The 21792-nt window shown below is 44.9% G+C and overlaps 1 protein-coding gene across 3 annotated transcripts in view; it reads left to right on the top strand.

The window, feature by feature from the left end:
* The first annotated feature begins 2260 nt into the window (after window positions 1–2260).
* nav3 (neuron navigator 3) overlaps window positions 2261–21792 on the top strand; it is a 57795-nt gene continuing 38263 nt past the window's right edge. The window contains exons 1-3 of one of the 3 annotated variants that reach the window (XM_085902509.1): window positions 2261–2650; window positions 19903–20020; window positions 20531–20583. In XM_085902509.1, coding sequence (XP_085758635.1) covers window positions 2399–2650; window positions 19903–20020; window positions 20531–20583 — 423 coding nt within the window. In that variant the 5' untranslated portion in view covers window positions 2261–2398. The remainder of the gene's footprint in view (window positions 2651–19902; window positions 20021–20530; window positions 20584–21792) is intronic. The other 2 variants (XM_085902507.1, XM_085902508.1) reach the window with 2 other exon arrangements.

Raw genomic sequence — 21792 nt, 5'->3', positions numbered from 1 at the left:
CGGTCGGAGTAAAGAACAATCTGATGAAACAGCTGAGAAAAAGCTGCTTGACATCTGTGACGCATCTTCGACTTTGCTTTTACGCGTCAACAGGTGGTAAAGGCGAGAAGGGGGCGGGGCTTAAGGGTCTGTAGTCAACAGGATGCACAGCCGCCACGGTTTGGGACAGGAACTCCCACCGGTCGGTACTGTCTTGTCACGCACGATTCCGATCTTCGCTCCTTGGACCTTTTCAGAAAGCCCCCGAATAGTTGTTACTCGACGGGTCACTATGTACAATTAGATGACTGTACCGCAGCGTGCCTTCCTCCTCCTCCTTCTCAATGTCACATAAATCAAAACATAGCACAGATCCCCTCCAGCTGTCTCGGTTGAACGCTATAGCTTTCTGCTTCATGTTTACGGGGGAATCTTAACAAGCCGGCAAACGTTCAAGATAATGAGACGTTGCGTCGTGGATGAAGCCAGCTGTACGTTTGAATGCGTGTCCGCAAAGCGGCTGTTGACACGTCGCCAGTTTCCACGGCTGAAGGCGTTTTTTTTTTTTTTTCCCCTTCTCAGCATGTCCCCTTTAATCAGACGGCGGTGTTAAAAATCTGACATTCGAAAACGAGGCCCTGCGCTAATGAGGGCGAGTCCGAGGAACCCCAGATGACGGCAATATGTGTTTATCACATGAGCAAACAAACAAGCCGTCTCTATTTACAACCCGCGAGTTGGAGGTTAAAAGCCATGTGTGCCTTACCGCACATTGGAAATTAATGAGGCTTAAGCTAGCTACTCGCGCGGTCCCTTCGATATTCGCCGTTTCTACATAGCGCTCGGGCCGTTTACCGTGGAGAAGCCAAAGGTTGAGTGAGGTGCAGGAATGCTCGAATCTCGAACGAGAGGCACGAGTCGATGAAAGTGAAGAGGGCCCCCCCGCCACTTTTTGTGGTCTGTTTATTTTAGTTTCCATGTAGCCCGACGTGCGGTTAGCTGATAGCGCTCAGCGTGTTGACAGGCCCAGGTGGCGGTATATCTATCTCCTCTCCCATAGGGGATGTGTTTAAGCACCTCTGCATGCTGGGAGGGCAGAAGGTGTTTGACCCCACCCCCCTCTTATCTCCAGCGCTCCGGAGTGTTTGTTTTCTCAGTGGCGGCGCTGGAGTCACGTGACCCCCGGGTCGGTATCTTTCATTTGAACATCCCTCCACTTCCGCACACATCAACTTTGGGTAGTATCGCGCCCGAGCATGTGGAACAAATAATAAAGCCCATGTTATTGATTCCAGGAGGTGACTGGAAAACTGCAAATAGACACGTTTTGTTTTGTCAAACACTAAAAATATCCCAAGGAGTATCCCGCTGCTTGTTCTTGGAAGCCACATTTGATATTTCAACTATGGCACAGTTGGCGGTGACGTGTAGAAAATGTAGTAACGGCCAAGGTGCTGACTCGTCCTTCACGCTTTGCGGAGATAGAAGAAAACCTTCAGATCTGCTTTGCTAGTGTTGACTTTGGATCTGGTCTCCCGGTATTAAATAAAGACAATCAGCGCTATGTTAGCGAGACGGTTTCTTGATCCGACTCCTTCTCGGCAAACCGCATCCGTTTTAACGCCTCGATCGTTTTCTTCACATTGGCGGAAACCCGTCTGAGCGACCCACCGTGATGGGAGCTCGTCAAAGGCGGCTTTCCAGACAGAGTCCTGAGTGGTTGAACGCCAGCCAAGTCAGCCCCGGTCCCTGCGGCACCGCAGGCGGTTTCTACAGAGAGCCAGAGTTGGACGCCTGCCATTCATTTACGTGCTGTCCTGTTGTTTTAGGCCTGTCACCATCGCCTCTGGTGCATGATTGGAAACACGTTGGAGCTCGTACTGCTCCAAGTCCATATCGGGGCCAGTGTCTTCTCAGAGATTCTTGACGGTGATATGACTTGGATGCAGCAGGGTGTAAAGTCAGTATATTCTACTTCCAGAACCTAGTGAGATCAAGTGAGATTCAGTTGTGTTCAGAAAAACAACGCAGCCTGTGAGGTGGTTTTCCAGAGCGCCGCCTCGGAAGGAGTTCGTGTCCCCTTGAACCTCTCCGGCCGACTTTGCGGTACGCTGCTGACAGTGCGATTGAGTCAGTGTGTGTGTGTGAAAGGGAGAGATGAAGGCGAGGGTGGAGAGTTGCTTGTGGGAGGAGAAGGAGGAGGGGGTGAATTGGAGGAAGAAGGAGTAGCCTTCTCAGTTTCTCTACGTCCTGCTCGCTCTGGGCTGCAGAGTGAGCGCAGTTGCTTTCCTCTCACTCTGAGAGGCAACTGCTCCTTTTCTTTTTTTTTTTTCTTTTACTTTCGTTTTGTTTTCTTGATCATCCATCGTGGCGTGTCCCAGTCTTTTATTATTGTTTTGGAAACAGAGGCAAGTATACCATGCCGGTAGTTGGCGTCGCCTCCAAGCTCAGGCAACCCTCCACGGTGAAGCCGGTACACACCGCGCTCCCCATCCCGAGCGCTATCCGGGCCGCCGCCTCTCAAGGCTTCATGGCACGGCAACAGGAGCTCAAGGCGAGCGAGGGCGTCCCGGCCCTCTCCTGCCAGCTGTCCGTCAAATCAGAGTATCAATCTGCGAGGACACCTGAGGGAAAGTCCAAGGCGGAAACTGAGGAGAGCAGGATCTGCAAGGTTGGTTTACACAAAGAAGAGGTTTTCATATTGGGTTGAGCAGGTGCATGTCAGGCTCTGGTATGGGTGATGACTCACAACGTTTGTTTTGGTGAGGACGGGATGACCTCATCCCTGATGCCCTGTCGGTATCTGTGTCGTTAGGATCGTTTATTTACTTATACCCGATATGGTTAAATCGTGGTTGCTATCGACCCAGAGAGTGTTTTCCCTTGTTTTGCTTTCTCAAGCTCTGGCAGAAGAGGCGTGGTCACTTTTCAAAAATCCCCGCCAAGTACTTTGAGCAGCACCGCGTCACAAGCTGTCAGAGTTCCCAATCTGGCCCGGTCCATGCGTCCTCTTCCTTTCGACGTCCGGTAGCAAACAAAAGCAGCAGAGATTACTCGTGACTCGGAGGAAATGTGGGCTGGAGACATCAAAGCTTGGGTCAGAACTCCCCTTTTGGCTTGCTTCTAAATCCTCACAGCATGGCCGTGACTGACTCGGAGACTTTCGGGCCCCGGTGAATTGCTCCACTCAAGTTTGAAAACGGTTTCCCCTTCTGTTTTTTGGGTTTCATATATTTCACAGATATACCGGAAAAAGTTGTAGCAATGTTGGCTTCGGGAAGAAGTGCACCTGAACTAACTGAAAAGGACGAGTCAGTTCATCTAAGAGGGTTGCAATTAAACTGTCACATGAGATCCAAATGTGTGCTGGATTACGCAATCCTTATATGTTGAGTGACAGCTCGACCCTTAGAATTCTAGAAGTGCCTTCAGGTGGGTGTTTAATAAATGCCGGCGATAGACAAGTGTGCATTTCCTGTTTTGATGACTTCTACAACCCGTTTGGGGCGGCAAACCAGATGGTCCTGAATGACTGTTTACATTTTTTCCGAGGAGTGTTTGTTGCTTTTGTACACCACCTGAATTCTTCGGACGCATCCTTGTTAAATCCTCGTATGAGTTTTGCTTGTCAAAGGCTCCTGAGATGAGAACAAGGGCTGACGTAGACTCCTCCTGGTGTATTCTCCCCTCTGACAGCTCAAATTAGTCTCTAGCCTCTGGCGCTACGCGACGACGAGTCGGAATGAAGAGCGGATCTGAGTTGACTTTGCTTTAATGGAGTGAGAGTGCCACCACTCCTGATCGGGGGGGTTGATCTTCTGCATCGCTGTCAGAATTATTACCGGTATTTAATCAATCTGCACTTTTCAACTTTCCCGTCTTCCATGCCAAAGGTTGCGATTTTCCATTTGGCATCGAATCTCATTCCTGGAACGTTAAGTCGAAAAAGTATGTTCGCAAGATGCACTCACCCACTCACTTCAAAGCTTCCTGTTGATTATTTCTTGTAAGCTCCCAAGGGCGGAAAGTATATGCAAAAGTCTGCTGCATCACTTTTTCAGATAGCAGATGGAAAATGATTGTGACTCTGGATGATGGTTCGAACGAAGCGGGTAACTTTGAAACATCCCGCGAGGTATAATATTGATGAAATATGACTTATACATGTATGGTAAACTATAAATCAGACCCGCAACTGTATATATTCTGCAGAGACTCAATGATTTTGTCAAATTTACTCTCAGCAGACAAGCAATTAGATGTTCGTATAGACCAAATCGTAAATCACCCAATCCAAAGCCCTGTAGCCAAATCAAGTATTTATTCAAGCAACGTCTTTAAAATGAATTCCTACCGTCTAATGGGTATTTATTAGCCCCCATTGGAATGCTTTAAGTATTTGCATATGCCATTGAATGGATTCGAGCGGTATTCAATTTATGTGTCAAGAAATTTTGCACGGTAGTTGAAGCAACAGACAACGGATGACTGTTTAAAGAAAACAACCCCGTGATAGATTTATTGAATCCATCATGCCAACATTCAAAGCGTTCTGTCTCCTCTGGCTTGGTTGGGTCCACCCCCCCCCCCTTTTCTGTTTTAGTGGTTCTGACACTGCTGAAATAACAGCGGCTCGCTCCAGAAGAAGGAGGGGTGGGCAGGATGGGAACTTAATATGTCATGGGTGGTCTGTGTTGGAAGATGGATCTGGAACACAAATCACGGGGAAGGAGTGAGCGGCGTTTTGGTTGGACTTCAAACCGGCGAGATTAGAGAAGGCTCTCCGATGACACGCCGGTTTTGCCTTCGGCCAATCAGAAGGCCACATCAGTCATCTTGTGACCCCGTAGGTTAAAAAGAGGGAAATATCGGTCCAAATATTATCCTTTCCAAGGCTTTTACTACCAGCATAAAGACGGTATTTGATTTCTCGGCCCGTGCGTGGTGACCTCAGTGTTTAAATCTTGGAACGAGAACACACAGAATTGTTTACAGTCCAACCACAGCGGTTCTAATGAAGACAAAAAGAGACTTAAAACTGCATTTTTTATTTATCGGGCTGATTAATGTGCTTGGAAGTGATTAAAGGGAGAGCTGCCGGAAAATCTCATCCACCTATTCGTACAATAAAAATAAATTGACGAGAATATTCATTTGTTTTCAATGACGGGTTTTCTCGTCTCCACTTTTATTTATTTATTCACTCATGTCCATCAACACTGTCTTCTTATCTTCATTCCTTTCTCAATCCCTTCATTTCACCGTTCTAGCATTTTTTTTCCTACTCCATCTCTTTCCGATCGCCGGCATTCCTTCCCGAGATTTTCTTTGTGACTTTCTTCCACTCCCTGATATTTTTTCTCGTGACCTTTACCTGTACAACACATTTGTCATATCTACCCTTCCGTTGTCAAAGTTCTTTTTTTGAACCAGATCCGATTGCGAGAAGCACCAACACATACCTGGCCCAGTTCTGTCACTCCATCTGTCAAATTGTTCTCTGTCATTGCCCTCTCCGGTTGATCCTGTTCCTAATCTATCGGCGCTTTGCGTGGAGCTGTGAAGTTGTCGGTTTTCTGGTTTCAAAGTTGAACCCTTTGGAATTTCGGACCAATAAATAGAACACAAAACCGCTTTTGCATGCAAATGCTTCGATGTAAAGCTTCTTCCCGCACGACTTTTATACTCATCTTAACCCACCCCCCTTTTTTCAAATGACATTTAGACACATCACAAACAACAAATACGATCATATTTAATTTTTTTGATCTAAAGTTGTCGCTACAGGAAATGACTTTCCAGTCAAATTCTGGGATCAGAAGAAGTCACGTCAATCTTGGCCTTGGCTCTTCCTGGGTGGTTTCAAACATATCCCAGTGTGTGGTTAAGGCTTGTAAGTTTGTGAGTGGAACATTTTCAGTCTCTTGAACTAAGGAGGGGGGGGACAAGAAGAGCAAAAGATGCAACATGGCTATATTGCTTCCTCTGCTTTTCCAGCACATTAACCTTGCCCATAAAAAAATATCAAACGAGCTGCCAGCCCTTGAGAGTCTCTTGGAGGGTTCCTTCCTTGGCCTCTCCACATGGCCAATGAAGTTCTGCTGTTTTTGAGTTTGTTTTCACAAATGCAAAGGTGTGGAATTTGGCTTTATTTACTGGCTGATGTTTAATTGCGTTTGATGTTTGCGTCATCTGAAAGTTTGCTTTCGACAGCACATCCTGTGAGGTATTCTGGAGCCACTTTTGTTTTCTCGTTCAACCTCTTGGACTTGTCATGGAAGGCTTTGTACCGTTTCATACTTCCATCGACGGATTTGATGTACAATAAATTTCCTTGTCTTATAAAATATTCCTGCCAAAGGAAAGACGACCTTCTTTTGTGTCGGTCCAGAATCTCATTCACCTTTGACGTCTTTTCTCATCAATGGTAGCGAATGAGTTAATGGGAGCCGGACTAACGTGAACGCACTTATAAATTGACGACAAGAGTTTCCTTGTATCTCCCAGAATTCAGATCCTGACTGGCCTCACACCAATAGCTTGTCCAACTCAAGTCAGCTGCCCACAGATGAAACCAAAGAGTCCTTTGTAACTTCCCATTGCAGACATTTTCAAAACTGAAATATGAAGCCCTTCGATCTGCCAGAGTATGTCGAACATCTGTTTCTGCTTTTCTTTGATAGCGTGTCAATAGACTGGATTTGAAATTTGATTTCAAGACATTTCAACACTAACCATAGCCTTGACATCTTCTGATCCATCCATCAAGACATTTATTGTACGACTTATTCAATTCTGGGTCATCTGGACTTGGGTATGTGACCCAAACTACGAAAGGTTCTTCTCGTCTAGTCTTTGTTTTTGTTCTGTTGTCCTTATTCAGGATTCCTAGGGGGAAGCCTGCGGCACTCTCAAAAATAAGAAGCCTCGTGAAAGTAGTAGCAAGAAAGCTGTTTCTTGAATCGTTTAGTCCGTGTGCATTGGTAGGAGTTAACTCGCCTCCGGATTGAAAGCAGATGCAGGCACCTCATTCAGGTTTCAAGCCGTAATCGCCCTTAGCATCTGGCTGCCTCCTTTTCGCCTGGCGGTGGTGGGAAACGCTCAATGGAAGCTCCAGGGGGGGGCGGCGAGGTCAACGGGGGAAGGAAATCAGAAGGGCCGGGAAGGAAAAATTGGGAGTGGAGAAATCTTAATGGTGGTGTCAATGGCATTAGGTACAGAAATATTTCTCTGCAGGTTGCAGTCAAAGAAAGGAAGTGAACTGAGGGTGGAGTTCTAATATGCTGCCAAGAAAATCTTGTGGGAGGGTGAGTTGGACAAAGTCTTGAGCAGGTTCGTATCATTGAAAAATTAAAACCTACCGTTTGATTAAAATCCTTCCATCCTATCGATTCGACCATTTTGAGTAGATTTAATCACGCACCTAACGTCGCCTCTTCTTCCCCGGATTTCGAGATTGGTTGATATTCATTTCCGCGAGCCTGACATAGTCCATTAGTCTTTGGGTGGGAGGCTTAAAGTTACAGTGTCTAGGGGGTAAGAATCCTTTGGCACAGGCAGCAATATGGTGTTAGTGTTATACAATAGGCCAGACCACGACAGGAGGGGGAGGGGGGGAGGGGGGGAGGGGTTACCATTGGGCTGTGAGTATTAAAAGTGTGGGAAAGATAAAACGTCTCACTTGGACAGTCTGCTTGAATACTGAAGGAAGAGATTGACCCGATTCCATCGTTCCATTCTCAGCCAGGGTAGGGTGACTCGGAATTGACTGCGGTCGGTTGCTCACACCTACGCCGTGTCCTTCATAAAGTTGCCGGACTTTACCTGGCAAGTATTCTCAATCCCGCTCACGGGACTCGCAAACTGTGTCCTGGTCAATCCTATAAATCATTTCCAAGGTACACTCGAGAGAGGAAGAAAGGGTCGAGAGGTCCATTCCCACAACCCACAAAAACTCCACATGTTGACGGATATCTGGAGAACGTTGGCGGTGGCCACACACTCTTAAAAAAGTAGGTTGCAAGAAGACTGATGATCTTTCGAGTTGAATGAACAGTTTTAGGTGTGTTCGAAAATAATTTGATTCTAAAAATGTCATTTGGCTTTTTTGGCCAGCGAATCTTTGAAGGTGTTTCTTTATATTTCGAGGTTTTAAGTGATAAGCATCGGATGATAAGCCAGTGGAACGTTTTAGCCTCGATGAGTCACTTTTATATAAAAGGTGGCAGAAAAGTGGAAATATTTTCCGTCGCCGTTTTCAATTCCTCCCAGCTGAAACAGCAGTTACGCCTCATTTACCGCAATCCGTCTGTCCTCAGCACAGGACACTTTGGCCCAATATTCCGACCGGGAGCATTAGTTTTCCTTGGAAGTGGCACCAGATCCGGCGAGCGTTGGCGTCCGCGTCAAGTGCTTCGCTAACTTCGTCAAAGTTGGACAGCCGAGGTGCCGCTTGACACGTGCGGTCGTTTCAAACGGAGGTCAGGAGAGCTGTAATTACGAAGAAATCTGCTGAAATATTTGTTGACGTTGAGTGACACGCGGAATTACGGCCGTCTTTCGTCAACGCCGCTGAATTAAATTTAGCTTCAACTGTCTGTGATGGACTCTGGAAATGTCTCTCGTTGTACAGATTCAAGCCGAAACAATGATTTTTAGCGCCATATTTGGGGAATACTCAGTTAGACCAACAAATCTACCAAGAGTGCAGTAAAGTTATTATTTAGAGTATAAACACTCAACTAAATCTGCCCCATAGGTGTTGAATTGGGACCTCATAAAACTACAGGCCAGGATTTTAATTCCCCCCACATGGACTTGAGTTTTAGTGGGTCATTCCGTTGTAGTTCTCACGGTGGGAGGTCAGAACGTTCTGGTCGTAACGATGCATAGAAAAATAGCTTGGATGAGACGCAGTTTTTTTTTTTTTTCGGAAATATTATCAACATTGAATGAAATATATACAGCGAGGGAAGGCCGCAATGTACCACATTGCTGAAAGAATGAGCGACGGAGCATGACCAAATAGAACTTTGGAGATCTGGCTTCACTCACACTCTGTACAATGCATGCTCAGCAGATGTTGCGCAATCCTTTTTTTTTGTATATATTCAAACGCATGCCGTTCCAACGAGTGTGTATCATAAAAAAACAAAAAGTCAAAACATTCACGATATATACAGACCAGAGAAATTAATTATTTGGAAAATATTGACTGGAAGGGGCGAACTATGATGGTTGAGGTCAAAGGTTACGGGTAGGAGTTAGAAGCCATTATCGGATCCTGTCTTGTTACTTTGTTGCCCGTGTCTTGATTTTATCTCAGATCTGGAAGCTTGAGGGGGGACACTTTTAGTGGCTTTGGCTCCGCTTTGAGGTCACGAGGTCTCGTCTGGACATCTCGGCACGCAACTAAAACCGGTCTGTTCGTTTACACGAAGGTTGTAAAAGCAAATTAGACCGAAAAGACAGCTCTGCAAATTGGAAGCGCACCGAGATAGCTTTATTGCTGCTAACGTTTGCAAAAAAGAAGGCTTGGTTGACTTCATCATAATTTGATGTTATTTGATTTTTTGCATCAGTCAGTAATGGAAAGAAGTGTGGCTGTGGCTAGAAAAGAGAACAATTTAAGAGACTGTTGTGTGATTTGTAGTTGTCAACTGTGTGATGTCATAGTGTGTCTGCTTGAGCTTGAAAAAAAAAAAAAAAAATCTGGGATGCAACTTGAGTTGATGAGCTTCGATTCCCCATCCAAAAGTCTCAGAAGACATTCGGAGCGTTTCTGAGAAAACGTCTGGAGGTGTATTTCAAAGACAGCTGCGGAATGTGTGCGACTGGCACACACACACCTTCAGGACATCAAGGTGTGTGAAAGGAGATACAAAAGTTATGATGATAGACGTGAAATACATGTCACTTAGATGAGTCGCGCAGTGTGAACAGACAAAATACGAGTTTGTCGTTTTTTTGGGGTTATTTACGCTAATTGACAATGCTAACTTCCTTTGATGCGCATCGTCACGGACCCTTGACATCACTCCGAAAGTTCCTTCCACTCGGCACGGCAACCTAAATAAACAAACACAAAATAGACGGCCTTTGTCAGGGTTGAATGCAATTAAAGTACAATTTCCCCTCATCGGGTCCAGGATGTGGCTTCGGTTCGCCGCATCCGTAGAGGTTTCATTTGAGACCTTCAGGAATCCTGATGATCTGGAATGAAGTCTTGGTTGTATTTTTGTGACGGTTTCATCTTGAAGGCTGAAAACTTCCTATTTGTCAGGACTACCTTTTGAGTTATTCCGTTTTATCAAAAGGTAGCATGTCTGGAAAGCCGCTCGGGATCCGTCTCACTAAAATATCTGCAATCCATTAGCGGCCTGTACAGCGATCGAACGTAAACACGAGTCCTATCTCCCCCGAGCGATTCCCCGTTTATCTCTCCGGCTCTGTCTCATCTCCCGCAGCTAAAAAAAAAAGCGGGAAGCAAATCATGATTCGGAGACTGCTTTAAAGGAGATAAGATAAAAACCATAAAACACCCACTAAACAGATGCCAACAGGAGAGATGCCTGTTGGTTTGGACCAACCAAAATATCGGAAAATTCCCCCCCAAAAAAATTATAATTAGGGATCTAGGTTGTAAATTTTCAATATGCCTTGGGACAACTTATCAAAGATGACCTTAGCTGGGCCTTTAACGACATTCTCGAGATGCACTTCTTCCAATCTCTGGCCTGTTGCAATTCTCTGAAAAAAAGAGGAGGAGATGGAAGACGGTGCTCCAGGGAGAAGAAGCAGTTGAGACGCTTTGGAGTTCATGAGAACGGAAAAGCCAGTCAGGGTAGAGAGGATGGGCAAAGATCACACCGTTAACTAGCTAAAATCTTTTTGTGAGTTAGCGCTAAACCCGACCGCATCATATGAAAAAATGAATTCATTTGTCTTCACGATGAAGGTTTGAAACCTCCATTGCCGTAAGAAGAATGAACAAAGAGCAAGTTATAGTTTTCTTCATTTTGATCACATTTCTAGATTTTTGGGTCAGATAACGTTAGCTAAAAACAGTCCGCTGGCGCATCTGCTCTCATTTCCTGCTCGACGAAGGAATCGAGAGAGATGACTTGTCACTCGGGCCCCGGGAAGGAAGCGAGCGCTATCGGGCGGATATTGAGAGAGGGATGCTTTGCCGAGCGACTTGGGATCGCCTCCCCCGCTCTGGGGTTACCTTGGTGACAAGCCATGCTAATCCACTGACACGCTGGCTAGCAGATTGCTATCGCACTCGATTCAATTAGCCGGGTCTGGTTGAGAGGAGATAAATGGCCTTTCGGATGACTCTGATATCCTAATGAGAGGGGATATGTTTGATTCTGTTTTGGAAGTCGCGATACAAGATAAGAGATAGCTTATCGGTGACATTGGAGGGAAGGAGATTAGCCTCCTAGCGTTAGCGGAAATGTAACATGATAGCGTTGCTTAATGAAGCGCAACAAATGTGCTTACGGCTTTGTTAAATATTCAAAGGAAGGAGAAGAAAATGGGAATCAATACGGTTCAACCTCATTCTTCCTGACAAGTCTGTCACACACTCGCAGCTTGTTCGTCGCTTTTTAATTCCCTTTGACAATTACACGCCGACATCCCATTCATCTTTTATACGCTCATTGTGTTTACAGGCAGCCGTAATCTTGTTTTCCAGCCGCCGCAATTTGCGAGCTGACTCATCTCGCACTGTCGAGGTTCCTTTCCGGCTGCTGTCGTCGGAAAGGAGACTACGTGGGTCGCTTGGAGTTCCTCCAGGTTGATTTCTTTGGGGATTTTTAGGACACGGAGATCTCAATCGGTTAGGGTTAGGGTTTTAAGAGGTTTGATTTTTGATACCGGTTTTTCGGTACTTGGCATTCTGCGGTGATCTCGCTTTGCTTCTTAATGCCTTAATCGCTTCTATTGATTGACTCTCAACATGTAGTTATTATGTGTCAGAACCACTTGAAGAGAAACTCTTGGCTGAAGGCTGTAAAATATTGATCATCTTTTTTACCCTATCCACCTTCGTTTGCATTGAACACGTCGATTATCGATCGAGGTTTCGTCTCAATGGAACGCAGGGCCTCACGTTAGCCTCTAAAAGTCCTTTGCTGGAGTCAGCACCCCTCAACCCCCCCCCCCCCCCCCCCCCTCAGTCGCCCCGGAGGCTTTATGGACTTAATGGTCCGAGTCGTCTTTTGAAGTGCTTCGCTGTTGCACAACTTTTTCTGACATTCTGTCACATTCCTGCAGGGAGGAAGGAGGCGGGGCTTCACACAAGGCGAGGCACTCTCCGCATCACCGCTAGTTTGTTTAACAAACCGTCGAGGTCAGAAGGTCGCGGCGCTTCGGCGGTTGGAAGCTCCAGATAGTGAGTTAAACTCGATATACATCGTAATTCGCTTCCGTGGAGTCTAATTGAACTTTCAGGTAAATTTGTGTGAGGGTTAGCATAGCTATACTCAGCGCTAATTAGAGAGTATCGATCGAACCTGCTGCTGAAAGCTTCAACTTAAGGTGCGTTTGTCACCTCCGGGGCCTGCCCAGATAAGGAGCAGTACCGCCCGGCTTGTGTTTACAAAAGGTCAACGAGTGTATTTACCTGAGCGGCCCTCAGGTCGCTGCGTCCGTGGGAAACCCTGGCTAGTTCGACATAGCGGCATGCGGAGGCGACGCGCATTCCTCACCGAGGCTCAAGCGCAGTTAAATGTTTGCGATCAAGATGATTGGAACGTGGTATAGAACGGATCTGGCCTGTTGAGTCGCCGGAATGAGATTTTTACAAGACGGGTCTTCAGAAATTGGCGAAAAGCATCACGTTGAGAGACGGCACTGGATGGTGAAAATGAATCATAGTGTTTTGGGTTATTTCGTTACATTCGCTAAAGAAAGTCATTTGAAAGCCATGTGGAGAACTCTGGGCTTTAGAAATAATGAAGGGGTTTGCCCTTAAACTGAAAAAAAAAAAAAAAAGTTGGATTTTCCCAAAACGCAGTCATATATTTTATCCCGACAAATCATGCCACCGCTATTTCTGTTAGCTTGTCAGCTGGATGATGGATAGAATGGAAAAGTGGGGGGAAAAAAAGAAGCAGATGGACAAGGAAAAAGCCGCACGAAAGGATTTTTCCTTCTGAGCTAATTGTGAAACGGAACGGCGTTCCAAATAAACGTCATTCTTTTCACTAAATTAGCGACATGTTGTTTCTTTAACTATTAGCGAGGGCTTCCATTAAGCTAACCGCTATTATCATCAATCCTCGCGTATCAAATTATTCAAAAACTATCGTGATGTGAACTCTCGAGCTTTTCATTCAGGGAAATCCAAACCGCCTGTTGATTTACTAGGTAAGGGCGCCTTTGAGTACCTCGTCGAACCCCACCCACCATATTGAAAAACACTTAGGATTACGCCGCGGCCTCCGAGGAGACGCATATGTTTATACGTTGATTCTGCAGCTGCTGTGCGGGGGAGCTCGGGGGGGTTGGGTTGCCATTCTAAATCCATCCGTGAATATATGACTCGCTATCTCATCCAAGAGGTTTGTCTAGCCGCGTTATATTGGGATGGTAAATCCCAAAACACAACCCCGGCCGGCGTCTGCTCAGGTGTTAAGTTCTGGGATAGTCGGGCCGAAGGGATTGGAAAGAAATTGTAGATGGTAAGATTTCAATCCACAACCCGACAATAAAACGTGATGTCATTGAGACAAAGCGCCTGAAACTCCCATCAACGGCGAGACAGAACTTTTCTTTGGGTTCTTTTCTAAACTGGGGGGGGGGGGGGATTCCTTTCCGGTATTTTTTTTTTATTTCAAAACAAGCCCAACGACTGGCTGGTCTTTCGCAAGCCACTTGGCAATGTGCTTCCGGTGCTCCGCTAATCGAATCACGCTCTCCGTGCATGTCCGATGGATCCTGATCTGCAGTGTGTCAACTTGTGCCACATGATGAGTAATAAATTTTTGGAATTTTTTTCTTTTCTGGAATATCCTCGGCGTAATAGAATCTGATTGGATGTTCCGTGATCTGTTTTTTGTTCTGCTATTTCGATGATTGACATGTTTTTTTGCAAACATCTTCGGCGGACATTTGTGAGGCGTCATCATTGATGCCTCACTTGACACTAATTTACCCTGACAGTCTTTTACGTTAAATTTCATTTTATAAGTGGTGGAATTTTTTCCCATGGAACTTGAAAGGTATAAATGTGCCTACTTTTTTCTATTGGCATCAAGGACGTCTGTGTCATATTGACACAGATGGATTTACATTGAGGTCAGTCTCACATATACAGATGTCCCTAATAGCTGATTTTGAAGCATTATTATTGGCCGAGAAACATGACGGCGGTGGTCAACATATTCCGAGCCCACTTCCAAAGTTCCCTTTTGAAGGCCTAATTTAGCAGAATTAGTTCGGAGTCTTTGGAAGGCGTCCTTCACGGGGGACCACGTGAGGGGGGGGGTGACTCCCAACCTTTTTTCACTTTGGTCTGCCTCGGGCTCCTGTGGTTGTGAACCTGCTGTCACTTTCGTTCCATTAGGAAGGGGTCATTAATAACGCTGTCAGCCGGTGGGTTGGTGTAACCCGATATGACTTATTGCTCACCGTGCGCTCTGGAGTGTAGAAAGCTACACTTGTGTAATTAGGCACGCTAATGGAGCCTTTGAACGGACGCGGAATGGGAAAGGATGCTGTTAACACTTGACTTAAAGAAGACGTATTAGCCATTTTTTTCACCATTCAAAATGGCTGACAGGTGTTTAACTGATTCAATGTCAGCAGGTCAAAAAAAAAATAACGGTACTCTTTTTGCTCTGAATGGAAATTCTGCGGTTTCATCGTTCCCCCCCTCAAAAAAAAATACTCTCCTTCTCTTTTAGTCCCGGCAATGTTTTAAAAAGATTGATTGAGAGACATGTTAGCGCTATTCCATTGTTTATCAGTTAATTAATTGCGGGGATAATACATCAAAATATGCAAGGTGAATATTCCAAGGGAGGTTTTTTTTTTTTATAAATGATATTTTGACTGTAGGGTCTAATTTACTTGCTGCTCTCTGGTTACCTCTTGCCTCATTTTCTGCCCTTGAACACACACACACACACACTCCTTTTTCCGTTAGATTTGTTTTCGTAGCTGCTGCACTGGAAGCGAAGGGTCTCACGTGGAGCCGGACCTCCCCCTGCCCCCTCCCATCCCCTTTGTGACTCCTTGTGTCACCATCTATACTGGCAGGGGTGTCAAACTCATTTTGGTCGCGGGCCGCATCATAGTCATAGTTTCCCTCAAATATTTTAAAAAGACAAATATTATTTTTTATATTATCTATTTATTTGTTATATTTATTTAAATGTATTATTTATTTGTATTTTTTTCAGGCAATTTGTAATTTTACTAATGAGACAAAGTCGATGCAAAATTTCTCTTAAATATTTTAAAAAGACAAATATAATTTTTTCTATTATTTATTTATTTGTTATATTCATTTAAATGTATTATTTATTAGTATTTTTTTTTTCAGGCAATTTGTAATTTTAGTAATGAGACAAAGTCGATGCAAAATTTCTCTTCGAGGGCCACATAAAATGATGTGACGGGCCATATCTGGCCCCCGGACCTCGGGTTTGCTATCAATGATCTATAGCGACCTGGAAGTGACCGTGTTTGTGTGCTTCCTGTTTCCATCCTACATACATCTGTCAAATTTTGCCACTCTGAGGAAGCCCCTCGAGGAAATCCTGACTAAAAGCCGGAGACATTGCGCTTGAACCTGCGCTATTGACATCTGGATATGATGGTCACGGTTCCAAAAAGTCCATCATAACAGTCTTTCATTGTAATTCATTGGAGTAGCACGTGTGGAGGTAAAGATCCATCAAAAGCAACACTGACACGCGCGGCAAATATGTGTGACTCACAGTCTGCTGGCGAGTGAAAGTGGGGGAAGACATCCAAGCTGGGCTGCGAGGGAAAACCACATTCCCTGGACTCTCTGTGACTCAGCAGTCGTCACACGTGACTCAGCGGCGAGTCAGATTTTTTGAGCACATCCACACGGAGCCACTTTACAGTAAATTTCAAGACTTATTTAACCTGTTGTTGGGAGTCATTAATGGTTGCATAAGATGGATTCTTACTGGAAGCCGGCCGGGTGGCATCATGTGTTTGGGAGCTTAGAAAGCACGGCAGGTATTGTTTTTCCCACTTTTAGCGACGTGTTGTTGGACCCAATTTGTGAAGGGAAAATTCTCTGCATTGTAAATGCATCGCTGACTTTTTTGAAATCAGAAATTGTTTGCACTACAGAAGGAAGCCCCACAAAGCTCTGCTGACTCCCTGGAATTGGTCGACAGGACTATTAGTCCTCTCGCCGCCGAGGGTCACGACACCAATTTCCCCTGATTTGCTCGCACTCAGCAATACACACACCGCTCGCCTAATAAATTCAAAGCTGTGCAGACTGTGTGTAGCCGGGCACGCTTTGCTTTTAGGAAGCAGTTTCCGACGATGATGGAATCAGCGCAACCTGTCATGTGACGATATGGTCAAATATTTTTTGAATACACGTGGCTCATAAATGACCAAATAATAGATTCTGTGTGATTCAATAGTGGGTTCAATGGTCCTTGAATGAACCATTGGGTTGTAAATATTGGAAGTGATTTTATTTGAATGGCAGCTGGTTTCCTAGCAGGCTCGGTGCAGTACAGCCCCCTGCTGGTGATTGTGAGTAATGCACAGAAAAGTGCTGCAGCAATGCTTTGGTGCAAGATGTTCTTTTATTCTGTGAATCAGTTGAATCTGATTTAGGTACCGGTGAGTGTGACAAATCCAGTCGTGACTCACTTGTCTCAACGACACGACACGCACAATACTGTGCTTGTGCTAGCCCGCGCACATCTGTTGGCTGTGAATTTGCTTTGGAGTTTTCTCACCACAGCAGGTTACTAATGACATGGTAGCTGTCTGATTTATTTGTGTGTTTGTTAGTGGGAGGAGGCGAGTCTGAAGAAAGAGTGATTACAAAGAGTTGCGAGACATCCGAGAATAGACGAAGGCCCCGAGACATTTGTGAAACACTCATGAGCATCTTGAAGCTAAAAAGCTAGACGCAAGACGCACGCTATTCTCCCTCCCTGACATCTGAACAACAGCTCCTGTAAATTGTGCAAGTGAAGCCCAATTATCATTCCAAAATGACCTCAAACGAAGAGGCCTAGCGTGCGTGCTATAAGTGATTTAACTCTCCCGGGTTGAAGTGTCCATGAAAAAGTGAAGTTCAAAACAAACAAACAAATAAATATTGTATATTTAAACAGTAAATATATCCAATCAAGCTAACAAAGTCCACTAGCTCAATGCTAACATATAATGTGAACCACCATAGACAGAGTAACGGATATCAGCATTGATGTTCCAGTACTTGAAAACCTTCAAAAAGTCTGCAACATAAATGCTGACATGCAAACTTTACATCACAAAATCCCGGATGCCTTCTTGGCGACCAAAATAAAATACATTTCAACCGATTCATCATTTCTGAACTTTACATCACCGTCACTCCGTGACTGATATTTCATTGTTGGCCTCTTGAGCAAAGCGTCTCTGTGAACTCACAACCAACCATCCATCATTATCGGAACCTTCTAAAGACTAACCTCATAATTCCACGTCTGCTTTCTATTAATCTCGCCCTGAAATTCAAAAATGGGGCTTTCTCTACGAGTGACATAATATGTCCGATAACGGCCTCTGTGATTATCACTCGTGCGTTCAGGCTGGGATTTTAAGAGTCGTCCAAGTTGGTTGGAACTAACCGACCAATCAGATGACAGAAAATTGATGACATCATCGAAGGCCAACCTAATCTGAAATGACATAGGCGAGTGATTCTGAAGGTACTGGACAAATTAGATTACCATGGCAACCAGTTGCTAGACTGAAATCTAATTGGACCCAAAAATAACATCCGCATAGATGCTTTTTCTTGTGCATTCAAAAACTTCTCGCAGGCCTGCGTATAATGATGTCATTTTCGACTCAGCACTTCTGCTAAAGCGACAAAGTGGCTTGGCAGACGACAAAACGATGACTGAACGTCTTGGCGGTGTCGTTTAAGTCGATTCTCCGAGCTTTGCGGTGATGTCACATTAGGGGATTGGCTGTAAAGCGGAATAAGATCCATAAGATATTTTTATTTTCATTTCGCCCATTTATGCCCCCATCGTGCGTCAGCCTGATCAACGATATTTATTTTGTCTGTCGATGCGTTTAATTTGCGTTTTATCGCTGTGTGCGTAGCTGACTTATCGGCTTGGTAAATACAGCTGGACAGTCCCCGACTGAAATTTTTATATTTTTGGCCATGATCGGCACAGCAACGTTTGCTTTAAGCGTCACTGTTATTTCCTCACGGCGAGTCTGCCAGGGGAAACTTTGAGACTCGGCGCTTGGGCGAATACTGGAAGGCCGCCCGTAGGAAAGGCCCCTCACCTGATTCCTCTCTCGGGACACGGTAATGACAGTTTTGGAGAAAATCGAAATGCATCAGACTTGCCGCTCAAAGTCCAAAATGGCTTCCAGGTGTGCGGCGCGTCGGCAGACAAAAGCCATGTGCGCCGCGTAATTTTGCCGGGAATCTGTTTCCAGTGGCGTGCTGGTAGCCATCATGACATGAGCCACGGTCGTCATGGAAACAAAAGCCGTCATGGGCTAATTTCAGCGGTACGAGAAATAGGGAGTGTAAAGTGGCAACGGGGTTGTCACTGCAAAGTCATTTTAGTGCTCAGGCCATAACCATGTCTAATATAAAAAAAAATGAATGATTACGTTAAAATGCGGGGTCAGGGCTTGACTAATAGAATACTTTACTGCCATCTTGTGGCGTGTCTAGGCAATTACAAGCCCAGCGTCGTTTTCCCATCCCGTCACATGCATTCCGCTCATCACTTATTCTGTGAATGGAGCTTTATGTCGCATTTAATCACCTTGAAGACTCACATGAGAGCGTAACCCGTGCCAAGTTTTCGAGCCATCGCAACCATGGGAGAACTTGTTTCGGACAGCGTTACACCGCTAAAAGCCCTGCGAGCGATTATCCATACGTGCTCGATCCCCCCCTCGACTACCGTTAAACTTAATTTATTCGACGGGGTTGGATCGGCGCCATGATTAAAGAGCCCAATCATTGGGCTGATGCTGCATTGATGGCTCTTCCCCCTAGAGGTTGCGGGGTGACACTGCAGCTTCTGTCACTTGGCCACTTCAATTGAGGCAATAAATTAGACGTTGTAGCGCACTGGAGTGAGAAAATGGTCTTTTCTGAAAGAGGGATGGATGGATGAGGTTTAACTTCTTTTCTTGGCCACTCTTGTGGATTGCCCAAAGCCCCAACGGACTGGCAGAAGCAGCTGTTGGCGTCAGTCCGTTGTCGGGCCGACAAAGTGTCTCTTATCGCTCGCTTTATGGACTCCAGTGAAAGATTAAGAGACTGCTAAGAGGTCTGGTTGATGGAACACTGGAACATACAATGTCCTGTTCCTTTTTATATGTTCTATTTAAATCAATTACTTTGTTTATACAACCTCGCTTGTGTGTTTCCTCAGCATGACAGTTTAAGTCAATAAATGGAATCGATTATGATCCAAAAAAAAATGAAAGTGAAAGGGGAATTTGGGTCATGTTGTAAAATATTAATAGTAAATGACTAAATGGTCACAGTTCTTTATTGGGCAGTAATTGAGATGAAAAGAGCAACAGTTGAGTCATTGTGCTCGCCTCGTAACGACTCACTCCGGGCTTGTAAAATATGCAAAATAACAGCTTCAAATATGCTCATGATTTGAAGTCTTTGCTTTATAAATCTTATTTCGTGGTGTGTGTTTACAGATTTACACAGACTGGGCCAATCACTACCTGGCCAAGTCGGGCTGTCCGCGACTCATCAAGGATCTGAGCCAAGATGTCACCGATGGAGTCTTGTTGGCGCAGATCATCCAGATAATAGGTACATGACCAGTTTTAATTCATTTATTGATCTGGCTTTTTTTATTTTTAATCATAAAAACAGCAATATTGCACGCAGGTACATATGAGCATTTTTTTTTTCATTATTTATTAGTTACAAATAAAAACAAATCTTCATTTTGTCTTGTTATGCAGACTTCTCCATTACCACTCACTACTGATTCTGTCCATCCTCCTAAATCTGTCATTTGTAGTTCCTTGCACACTCACACACACACACACACACACACACGCTCTCTCTTTTTCTCTCCCTCTCCGCCCGATTGAAACTTTACCCTCCCCGCTTGCCCCGAAACAGACAATGAGGCCACGCTCTGGCCTGTCAGTAATTCTCCGGCAGCAGCTGACGAATTAGGCAGCTTTGCTTCCCAGACGCCTCACACACGCACACACACACACACATTCGACGCTCCTACACATGCTGCATGCACCTCATCCAGAGGTTTTGTGGACGGATAGTCAACATCTCTTGGTGTCCTCTCTCCTGCAGCCAATGAGAAGGTGGAGGATATCAATGGCAGCCCCCGGAGTCAAACCCAAATGGTGAGTCGAATTTTTACATCATATATATTATATTTTATATTATTCTCAACCACATGAAGTTTTTTTTTTAAAAATAAGTCACCCCGTAGAAGTCCAAATTGATGGATTTAATTTAAAGCCTCGGAACATCTGAGGAGATATAATTGCTTTCACACGTTTTGGTACCATTTCTCAGCTGTTTTGACTCACTCCTCCAGTCCAGCTGCGGTGGAAGTCGACTTAGGAAATGGTGCTAAAAGAACCAGGAAGGAAGAGGGAAGGTGAAACTTAAGAGTCACAGGTGGCAAAGCGGGTTTCCTGGAGATAAACTCCAAAAAGCTATGAAGGACCTAGCCTTGGAATGTGGAATTAGGTGTCAAATTATTATGGACTGTGTCAATTGTATGTCCTTAGCGTGATGCTTTTGTGTGTGTGTGTGTGCAGCGTTACTCTTTGTCCTTCTCACTTACTAAGCCAACTGATCCCCCTCCACCTGCTCCGAGGAACAGCTTGGGAACTTGCTTCCATAGTGGAGCCCGAAAAAAAGGAATCACCATCAACAAAGCCAAAACGCTTTTTTTAATGTTTGACGGCTATTCTCGTCATTGGGAGTGAATGAGTTGATTGGGGATGAGATATGACCGTTTTTTTTTGTCCAAGTGGGAGGTCTCCGCAGGTGTGGGGAGAGGTCGGCGGCCAACTAAGCAGCTGCGTTAGGACGTCAATGTCACGGGAGAATTTTTGTGCTATGTTTGAATTCCCTGTGAATGGTTATTGAGCGTAATGTTTGGTAAAAGAGGCTTATTCAGCATTGGGGAGAAAATATTAAAAACCTCGCTACACTAATAAGCCTCATTATGGGCAGACATCGTTAGCGAGGCACGCTAGCGCTTCTCCTGGAATACAGATGAGTGCGCACTTTCGTTTTCTGCGCGCCTTTTGTTTCGAGCCGTCTCAGCAAAGAGCGTGGTGCAAAAACCTCGTAAATGATGAATAATAAAATGATGCGGCATCGTTTTAGGAGAGATTCGATGTAACAACTCATCGTCTGCCAGATTTATATAGCGTGTCGCTGATCATATTAAAAGTAATCATCCTGGCCGAGCCTTTGTGCACTCAAGAGCTCGAAACTTTTTAATAATGTGATTCAATGTGTTAGTCCAAACAAATATGGGGGGGAAAAAAAATAAATAAAATGAACCCGTTGACATCAGAACGGCATCGGCTACT

This window comes from Syngnathus leptorhynchus, chromosome 21 (assembly GCF_054491065.1).
Source record: "Syngnathus leptorhynchus isolate UIUO chromosome 21, UIUO_Slep, whole genome shotgun sequence".
Lineage (NCBI taxonomy): Eukaryota > Metazoa > Chordata > Actinopteri > Syngnathiformes > Syngnathidae > Syngnathus > Syngnathus leptorhynchus.
The sequence above is the reverse complement of the archived record's forward strand: the minus strand, read 5'-3'. Positions and strand labels throughout refer to the sequence as shown.